We start from the raw sequence: 11,232 nt of genomic DNA on the forward strand, positions 1-11,232 counted from the left end.
GTTTTTTTAATGATGATTTAATTTACACGATGCTTTGATTCAAATATTTAAACGAATATATCAAATTAACATAAAATTGTCTGAGCCCCTTGAGTTCCTATTTTGCACAAAATAAATAACCACATAAGATCTAAGTTAGAAACTTTCATTTTTGCGACGTGGTGTCGGGGGAGAGGGGTTAGGTTAGGCTGGGCATATTCGAAATCGAGATGCTGCATAAATGAAGAGATTAGATGGTGGGTGTCCTTGTACACGATAAGCTGTTATCATTAGATATTTCAAGATTTGGTCGACCACGATTCCACCTTAGCATGATGTCCATGGTCTGCAGATAATGAAGTTAAAAACAAGAATATCCTGCCAAATGTTCCTTACGAACAGCATGCACCACATTCACTTGGAAGGCGACACAACATCCATCGGTTCCCATAGAATCGACATGAAAAGATGGAGATGTGTACATCATTTAGAATGATGGCAAACTACTTTACTTCATAATTCTATATGGATAGTTGTTTTGACTTCCTAGATGGCAATGATGCTCTAGTAGGAAAGTCTAAGTGTTAAGGCAACATCGACAATTGAAATGGATAAACTTGGAAGTTCATGTTATGAAAATGAATAAAGCTAATGGGGTGTTGAGGACAGAATGCATGTCACATGAGACGTTGAATTTAGCATGTGAATACTACCGTATGCTAGGATAGAATTTATTATCAAGAAGTTCTGCATATTTGGCGAATGATAAATGTGAACAAGATGCTCTGCAGCGTAGTTGTTTAAAAACGTTTTTAGTATTTTATATGTGAAAAAATGTAAAGTATGTGTTTGGATAAAATTTTCGTAAAATGTTTTTGGAAAATATTTTTTAAAAAGTGTTATCCAATTATAGTTTTTAAAGAACACTTGAGAGATGTTTTTAGAATTGAACTATGAAAGATAAAAATAAATAACATTACTTTTGAAATACTAAAATATATTTATAGAATAGTTGTCCAAACACATTTATTTTTAAAACTACTTTTAAGTGCATGAGACATGTCACGTGGTACGACATCTAAAGCTATTCTAATGTGTGAAGGAGAACAACCATTGGTTGGAAAAGAATCTAATGACTCAAGGTTCATATTAGGGAAAGGAGAGCGAGGGGAAGACGGGCAGATCATCCAATTCGCTCCAAAAGACAGGCATGGTTATGTAGTCAAAGTATATTTTTGATGATATATATAATTTAAAGAATAAGTTAGGTTTGAGTTGTAGGATAAATAATAAATAGATAAGTAATATAAAGTAAATAAAAATAAATATGAAATTATAGTTAATTTAGTATTTGATTTGATTGATAGATTATAATTTATTTGATTTGATTGATTAAATTTTATATAAAGATGATAAATTATCATTTTGTCCTTTTAATAATAAATAAAATACGAATAATATTATTTATAAGGGGTAATATAGTAATTTTAATTCAATGATTTGATTGATGTAAGATAAATAATTAATGATTTGATTGATGTAAAATAAATAATTAATAGATAGATAAATAATATGTCAAGAAAAATGCATGATTGGATAAAATAAGTTATACCAAAATTAATAATAATGATACCAAACGGCTAGGAGATTGTGTTTCTGACCGACGGATGCATGCATGCAACTGATCACATGCATACAAGACCTAAACTTGATAAACCGACAACTTATTTTCTTCATTCCCACTTATTATTTGTACCTAAAAAAAAAGGGAAAATAAAACCTGAAAATGCTTTGAGCTAGCCATGCAAAAGGGTTTCTAGACAATGTTTGTCCACATGAAATGCTATTCCTTGTAAATTGCAGTGACATGGATACAGTGCCGTTGACTCAAATCTTGGTTATGCATTTTGACATCATCGATCGCCCTCAAGAAATCAATTAAGACCATATATATATATTCAAGGTGGCCATGCAAAATGCATCCAATTCCATATTATATATACATATATATAGATAGAGAGCTCACTGGTATCGCTCGGATTGCTTTGATGAGTTGGACCACTCTAGTTTCACAATCATTAACCATTAAGGTAGTACTGTTTGAGAAAACTTATAGAAAGCACTTTTCAATTTTTTTTTTAAACAAAATTTCTAATTTTTGTCAAAGAAAAGTTGAGAAGTGCTTCATAGAAGTTCTTTTAATCACTACCTAAGAGCTACGTACGGCTTCTTCAAATATCTTAGCTCGAACTCGAGTGACTCGACGTATACTTGAATTGGGTCTTGAGTTCGTTTGTTAAATAAGTCCTTGCCTTGACACCAAGTGATGAAACTTGAAATCAATAAATAACTAAATAAATAAATCTATATATATATATATAGAGTAATTTTCAGCTGCCCAATCATTCCTGCCCAACTCGTCCCCGACCACTAAAACCCACTACCGGGTTTTAGTTGTTTTTGTTTAAAAAAATTCGTATCACTAAAACCCACTACCGGGTTTTAGTTGTCGGGATGAGTTGGGTATCATTGGTTGGGCAGCTGAAAATTTCTATAATATATATATATATATATATATATATATATTAATGTGAAAAATCTCGAGTTATTGCCTGTAAGAGATAAGGACCTTGTTATGCTTAAAAAGATTGATGGTTGAGAACTTTGATTGATAAGTTGATAATGAAATGCCATGAAAGGTCGGAATTGTGCAAAAGGCTCTTAAACGAACGAAAGAGAGAAACTCTCGCGCTAGGAAAAATTGTAATTAATTTGGTCTAAGTATATTTATCTCTTGTCATTTTGATCCAATATTATATTGTCAACCTTCAATCTTTGTCATGTACATATCTTTCATATGCTCACAATTATAACGTGGCTGACGGGGACGGATACAAGAATTAGAGTTGGGGTGAACTTAAATTTAATGTGATAAATTATAGATTATTACAAGAAAATGTAATATATATATAAAACAAAAAAATCATTACATTATACTATTAAAAAAAATAGAAATTTGAGCTCATATGTTTGTCTCTTTGTGATTTTGGTCATCTATGTTGTCATATTTCAATTTTAGTCTGCCAGCTTTGTTTTTTTGCAATTTTAGTCATTTTTCGAATTTACAATGACATGAAAACAATGTAGTGTTGATGTGTACAGTACAGTATCATACCAGCACTTCCCATAAAAAGAGACTAGAATTGCTAAAAATAAAAAAATGAAGAAAAAAGTGAAATTTGATAACATGAGATTGTGCGCTAGAATTAAGATGATGGGCTGGGCTTCAGTTGTGGAAAATGTGAGTTTTAGTGGAATAAGTACAAAACATACATAGTTAATAACAAAAATTTGGGCTGGGTTACATCCTAGGACTGACCTAAGCTAGATTAGTCCTTGGCAACGTGTCATGGTTCGTGTGAGACCCCTGTCCCACATGAGAAAAATGAAAGCTTTAAAAGGAGTTTATATTGGGCTACAATAAACTTCTATAGCAACTTGAGTTAATCATTTTCGTAAAGTAGAGACGAATACGAAGTAGTTGCTATAGGAGCCCATTGTACCAGGCCCGCGCCTGCGCCTGGGGCATGACAAAATGGTATCAGAGATGGTCACCAGCAGAAACCTCGAGAAATAAGTGCTATGCGGGATAAAGTGCTACATGCGTGGGAGCCACCTCTTGAACCTGCGGGACACAGTGCTACATGGCGGGAGCCACCTCTTGATCTTGACGTCGCGGTCTGAAGGAGGGACCCAATGGACTTCTATAACAACTTGAGTTAATCATTTTCGTAAAGTGATGACGAATATGAAGTAGTTGTTATAGGGGCCCATTCTGCGGGACACAGTGCTACATGACGGGAGCCACCTCTTTCTCTTGACGTCGCGGTCTGAAGAAGGGACCCAATGGACTTCTCTAACAACTTGAATTAATCATTTTCGTAAAGCGAAGACGAATACGAAGTAGTTGCTATATGACCCATTGTGGACATGACAGTTCGTCTCACATCCCTTTCGAGAGGGCTTTTATAACCTCTTGGACACCCTTTTCTCAACAGTTAGCTTTCGTGGTGAGTTGCGTTCTACCCAAAGAATTGTAACAGACAGAGAGTCGAGGACATATCGATTGATCAGAAGAGTTTGTTTTGTTTTTACTGGAAAAAAAAATTCCTTCTCTTTACTTCATTTTTTTATCTTTTTCTTTTGTATATATTTTAAAAGATATATTATATATATAGTACTTTTTTTAAAAAAAATTTAGGGAGGAGAATGGGATGAATTATTGTGCATAAATCATGAAAAATTATTAATTTCAGTCCCAAAATTTTGTCCCTTCAAACCCCGAAAGTTCTTAAATTTGTTTAAAAAGTTGTTGATCGTAGATGTGATGTAATTGCATGTGCGTGTGTGTGTTGAGTTTATATATTGAAAATTTAGTTGTCTAAACAGTAAGTCAGACACCACAATCGACAGTAGTTTATATATAAGGGCAGCCTCCTTCCTCATAATTTCTCTCCAAATAAATAAAATTTAGATGATATATCTTACAGAAAGCCATGAATTACGCAACAATTATAAAATCCTCTGTTTTAATTTTCGTCTCTTTATTTATGTTGTTATCTGCAGGTCATTAAGCTAAAACCATCAGTACTTTAATTGATAATATCAGTAGTAATTTTGCCTCTAAGTTGCTAATTAATTGCTCTTGTTTTTGTAGGCAAAGTCGAAGGTTCTTGCATACAGGATGTCAATCCCGTCAAGGTAAACTCAAAACAACTATATATACAGCTTGATTAATTTGTAAATCTTGCGTTTTACTAAAAATGTTATATTTTCACTTTTTTATAAAAAGAAATTAAGAAGTCGTTTTCGACGTAAATCGAACTCAAATTCACCGGTAAAAAAATAAAATAAAATAAAAATTCAGGTCTTACATTTAAGGTAGTATTTACTACATCTAAAAATAAGTGATTATAGAATTAATTTATTAGTCGAGCAATGCAAGAATGTTTCCAACTAATTATATAATTCTCAAATTTTATTTTCTTTTGAATTATATATCAATATACTTAATATGAAGTGGTTATTTAATTTGTTGAAGGTGGGCGGAATGCAAGAAAATTCAAGAAAACTTGTGGGATTTAAGAATGTGTTGGATTATGACTATGCTGGCCCTAATCCAAAGCACGAGCCAAGATCAGGAAAGAAAGGTCCAGGTGCCACCAAAAACCCTTGACGATATCTATTAACTTAATTATAGCTAGTTTTCCGGTTAATTTCCGGTCCGCCGCCGATCGATGCTAAACATTAATTAAGCTGTATGAGTTCCCATGCATCTTGCAATAACATAAACATGCATCTATATATGTTATTATATATCATAATAAGATAATAAAACCATATATATGCAGCTTCAGAAGCCCTTGTGTTATCTTTCCGGTATCACGTACGTAATTAATTGCATGCCCTAAGTAGGATATTCGGGTCAATATATAATATCGATGAAAGTAATTTTATATTACGGTTTAACATGAAATTTAAGAGAATTTTATTCCATATCTTGCTCGTTTTCCATTTTTCACTCATTGATGTGCATTTACAACTGATCGGATGAGTCAATGCTGGCAGATGGGTAGTTGTCGATGCTGGCATATCAATTTGCAGATCAAATCAATTGATCTACAATTGATCTGCACACCGTCCAATTGCTCTCATGAACTCATCCCAACTGACCACCTGATCGATTTCACTTGCATTCTCATTCTTTTCATCATTTTTCCCCCTATGTCGTCTCATAACATGATATTAATTACTTTGAATTTATTTTCTTATTACTCCTTAAAAAGAACCCTATGATTATTACATCATATTATATAGTTCAACATGTAATATTTTTTAATTTTGAAACAAGTCGCCAATGATCATACTTCATAGTAGAGAGTAGTCCAAATATAAACTAATAATACCTATCAAACTAAACCTTTAACGACTTGACTTTAATTTACTATACTAAAAATTGGAAAACAGTCCATTTACTCATCTAAGTTCATATATAGTTTCTTTTTGACTTTTTGACTCGTCATTCAGTCATGTAACTTTGGTTTTATTGGGTGCTGACATGACACGTCAGCGCTAGGGTGTTCACGGTTCGGATAACCGTCCGATCCGAAACCGAAAATTTTATTTGAACCGAAAACCAAACCGATAATGGTTTGGTTTGGTTTTCGATTTTTGGATTTCCGGATTTTCGGTTCGGTTCTGTTCGGTTTTTTTCTGCGGTTAACCGAACCGAACCGAAAACCATTTTTTTTTTGGGTATTGGTATTGGTTCATGAAAAAACTGATTGAACAAAATCACAAATATTTGATTTAACCATTAATTTTTTCCAAAAAATTATTCGAATAACTAAAAATATTTAGTTTTTTTTTTAAAAAAGTTTTAGTTTAAATTTTTTTTTTCAAAAAACCGATTTTTTTTTAAATTTTTTTTTTTAAAAAAAACCGGTTAACCGAAAAACCGAAATAATTTTGGTTAAAACTGAACCGAACCGCTCAATTTGGTTTTCGGTTTGGTTTTTCGGAGAACCGAAATTTCGGTTCGGTTTGGGCCAAATCGCCCGAATGAACACCCCTTGTCAGTGCTCCGACAAAGTAGGACTAAAAAACAACAAAAACCAAAATTACAAGATTAAAACATAACTGAGTAAAAAAAAGACCAAAATATAAAACATGACAACTTGGAGGACTACATTGACTGTTTTCTCCACTGAAAATTGTCAATTCAAAAATACAAATCCAGAGATATATATATGCCGTATATTCAGATAGATTCAATTATCTCCCAAAATTTCTGACCAAAAAAAAGGTAAACCAAGCATGCCTTAATTGTAGGTACGTGGAAGAGATTCCCAAATTTATCCACAGAGTCCCATTCCATTTCACAAGTGACTCAATCTAAAGGTCATGTAATGATCCAAGTTATAGTCAACTGGCAGAGCACTTGGTTGGTGGTATTTGACAAGGAAAGTGACTCCATTGTTTAAAACTAAATGGTTAAGTCAATGATACCACTTTTGACACACTGCTGTGAGAACTGAGAATCCAATGTATTCAAGAGTCTGTTTCCACGTCTATTTCGCGCTTCTAGTCAGCCAAAAAAATGATGCTATCATGGAACTGGATACAAAGTTTCGGCCACTAGCTCGTCATATATAATGAATAGTTCCAGTCACTATCCGTAACCTATTCAAAATCGGGTAAAGAATTGGAAATCATCATATATATTTAATCCTATCCAGCATACAAAGTACCAAGATATTCATTCGTGTGGGTGATATGGACAAAAAAGGAAGAGCGCAGCTTTACATTTTTCTTGTGAACCGCCATAGTACATAGCAAGGAAACAAAGTGAATTATATGCAAGACGTTTAAACACCATCGGAAAGGAGCCATAGCATACAAAACCAGTTCTCAACAAGAGCAAATGCCACAAAAATAACATAGGGGAAAATGTGCTTCTTTCCGAGCCAATACAAAACACAGAATACAAAAAAGGTTTCCAAAAGATATGGCAACCACCATTACTATCCCAAAACTCGGAACAGACCAAGTCAAAAGACAATGAAGAACTGGCACAGTAGGAAAAATTAGGACATCTTCTTCAATGAAATTGACAATACTTTGCATAATCCACATTATGAAGCAGTTCCCGCATCGAATTGGGATCTACCCAATATATTCACTTGAACGTACCAACAATATCACAAATATCCAATGCAAATTCACCTATAGTTCTTGTCTCAGGTACCCAGGACCTGGCTTGAAAGGATCAGGTTCTATGTACGCCTCCGGCCTATAAAATCCAGCATCATTCATCCGATTGCTGAGGACGTGTAGGATCGCTTTCTTTGCACCATATTCATCTCGGTTGTTCTCAACATACTGCTTTGCCTCTGCAGCTACTTCATTCACGAAATCAAACCTATTGTCTTCCGACAATAAAAGTCTCTCGATGTCCATCGTGACCATCTTCCCCGTATCTCTTATCTTCCTCACCTGCTCCTCAAGAAAAGGAACTCTTGCCATCCTCGAGTCCAACATATTATCTTTCTTAGCCTGTGCCAAATATCAGTGTGGTCTACTTGACATGCCCCTTTCAAAAATCAGAGTTTAAACTCGACTACGGAAGAATAAATATGAGGCACTTCATTTTGACGGATGAACATAATGGCATCATCTGAATTATTAAGGTCATATATCAACATACTGTCTTTCTCACTATTGCATTCAAATTTCAAAGCTACTTCCATTTTCAACCAAAAGCATTTGAAACCCCGAACTTATCGACCGCATCAGTATCCCCTAACTCAAGACTCAAACCGAATCCAAATGTTCATGCTTACTTCTCTGCACTATATATAAACAGCTACCTCGTGTTTGGACAAATTCAAACGAATCCCATTTCTAAATTCAGGAAAAAATGTCATCTCCACAACACAATCGGGGCAAACTTAGTTCAAAAATCTTACTGACTGAATAAAGCCCAAAACGAACAAAAATTAAGGTCCAAGCATACCAATTTTCTCCGCCTCCAGATTTTCCTGTTGCTGCGGCCTGGGTTTTGAGAAATCGAACCATCCTGTCAAAAGGAAATTAATTCCACACGAAGAAAGTGAATTTTTTTCAAATTTTATGATTCAAACATCTCCATACCTGTGACCTCATAACACAGCTGAATCGGCATTTATTCTCCGATTTCACTTCCACTTTCTACAAATAGAACATTTATGCTAAGAAAAACGACCGAGAAAGATTCAGCAATGATTTGAATAAAATTTACCGGAAAACAATGTAAATATGAGAAGCCATTGGAGGTTGATGCTAACGCAGCCATTGAAGACGAAGAGGAAAGCTTATCTGCATATTTCATATTTTCATTTGGGCCTTCAAATAAATGGGCCAGAAACTAGTGGCTGATTGAAGATCTGGCCCATTTTTAGTCCAACAAGTAACTATGTTTGGAGCTTAATAAATTTCACAACTATAATATCGCTCTAATATTATAATATATATAAATTATACCAAGTATTTAAAAAAATTGATTAAAATCAAGGAAAATTTAAAAAATAAAATACTGTATAAAGCAACGAAACACTTAGGTTGTGTTTACTTACCTTGATAAATGATGGATAACATAATTAATATTGACTAATCCTATGTTTAGTTGCAAAATTAAAAATAATTATAAATCGTTAAGCCCGTTAATAATGAGATTTACGAATATTTTTTAATCCTAAATTTTATAAGGGATTATAAATCTTTACATGGTGAAAAAATAGAAAAAAAATCAATCTCAAATTTAATCATTCAAATTAAGGCTGTGTTAACTTAGCTTGATTAGAGTTGGATTGATTAATTATCATAATCTATCAAGTGTTTACTAGAAATTTTATCAATCATAATAAATACATGAGCCTGTTATAAATATTATTAGAGAATAATTTTTAATTCCTTTTAATTGGTGTAATTGTTTATTCATCCATCTAATTTAACTCAAACTATCATAATTTTCCTTTTCACCTATCATTTATACAAGCATATATATAATTTACATTAATATTTAGCCACATTAAAATATTTACATTTATAATTCTTGAAGTATGAAAAGAAATATTCACATGAATTTTTTTATATAAAAATTATAAGAAAATAAATCAATAACACAATTAAATATAAAAGTTTTAAATAATTATTACTAACTAAAAATATATGATCTTATATTTGCGATAATGTATATTATATAATAAAAAACATTAAGCACTTTTAAAAAATTATATATGTATTTATTTTTAATTAAAATCATTATTTAAAAAAAATTAAGGAGCATTATCAAATATTTCATAAATTATTTCGAAAAATTAAATTTATATAATATAAAAATGTAAAAATAATATTTTTCAACTATAATTATCAAAGGGATAAATTTGGAATCATAATTTAATTTTAGTATCATTCCTAATCATAATCAATCAAAGTAAACATATGATTATTTATCAATCATTATTCTAAATCCTATTTAATTTCTTTAATAATCACGGTATAGTTTATCTATATAATTCAATCATTTAAATTAAACGTAGCCTAAACATATTATAATTTTTTCATAACCACTTCATATCCTATCAAATTATATTAGTAATCACATTTTAATCTATCCTTGCATAATCTCATCGCTCGGTACAGTTTGGTATGAGGTATTATTAGTCTATGTATAACTTATCTTATCCAATCTCGCGTTCTTCTCGTCATATTATTTATCCATCTATTAATTATTAATTTTACATCAATAAAATCATTAATTATTTATCTTACATCAATAAAATCATTGAATTTAAATTACAATATTACCCTTATAAATAATATTATTCATATTTTATTTATTCTTAAAATGACAAAATAATAATTTATAATTTTTATAAAAAATTAATCAATCAAATAAAATAAAATGTAATCCATCAATCAAATCAAATACTATATTAACTATCATTTTTTATTATTTTATATTACATTATATAACTTATCTATGTATTATTTATCTCATTTGTTCGCTAACCAAATTTCATTTCCAAAATATTTTGCATCCTATTCAAATTTGATATATCAATGATATACAAGTGTTTTTTTTACACGCATTGCTTCCATATACAATTAAAATATTTATCTAAAAATAATAATTTTTGTCTTTAAAATTAGTGATTTTTCATTTTTTTTATTAGGAGAGATAGACTATCTAAAAATTTAAAACTATAGATGGTAATAGGATTGAATTTAAAAATACAGATAAATATATGGTTGATTTTTTTTTATAAAAAAATAGCTATTTCAGGAGAATGAAAAAAATTTCATCAATAATAAATTTAAATATTGATGATATAATTACATAAGGCTTCGCAAAATCGATTAGAAACTAGTTAGTATAAAAAAAAATCGAATTTAGTAAAATACGGAAAATTGAAAAAAAAACGCATTGTTTTCATAAACAAATTGCCACCAAATAACAATAAATGAACATATATTTAAAAAAAATGTGTGGTATTTTCGTGAATAATAAGCATAAAAAGACACAAAAGTGGTGATATCAAAATATTTCTTTTAAAAAAAAGAATATCAACGTACAAAACTCCTCCTCACACTTAAAAATACCAGTGACTCGGCATATACACTGTGTTTGTAATATAACACATGAATATTATG

General features: G+C 31.2%; 1 protein-coding gene across 1 annotated transcript; it reads right to left on the reverse strand.

Moving 5' to 3' along the window:
• Nucleotides 1-7,616: 7,616 nt before the first annotated feature.
• Nucleotides 7,617-8,908, reverse strand: LOC140872583 (protein PLASTID TRANSCRIPTIONALLY ACTIVE 7). Its single transcript, XM_073275467.1, has 4 exons — nucleotides 8,819-8,908; nucleotides 8,692-8,748; nucleotides 8,555-8,617; nucleotides 7,617-8,094 (listed from the first exon to the last, which is right to left on the reverse strand). Exons 1-4 carry the CDS (start codon nucleotides 8,906-8,908, stop codon nucleotides 7,765-7,767), a joined length of 540 nt encoding a protein of 179 aa, XP_073131568.1. The 3' UTR covers nucleotides 7,617-7,764.
• Between the last annotated feature and the right edge of the window lie 2,324 nt (nucleotides 8,909-11,232).

This window comes from Henckelia pumila, unplaced genomic scaffold, assembly GCF_033568475.1.
Source record: "Henckelia pumila isolate YLH828 unplaced genomic scaffold, ASM3356847v2 CTG_466, whole genome shotgun sequence".
Classification (NCBI taxonomy): domain Eukaryota; kingdom Viridiplantae; phylum Streptophyta; class Magnoliopsida; order Lamiales; family Gesneriaceae; genus Henckelia; species Henckelia pumila.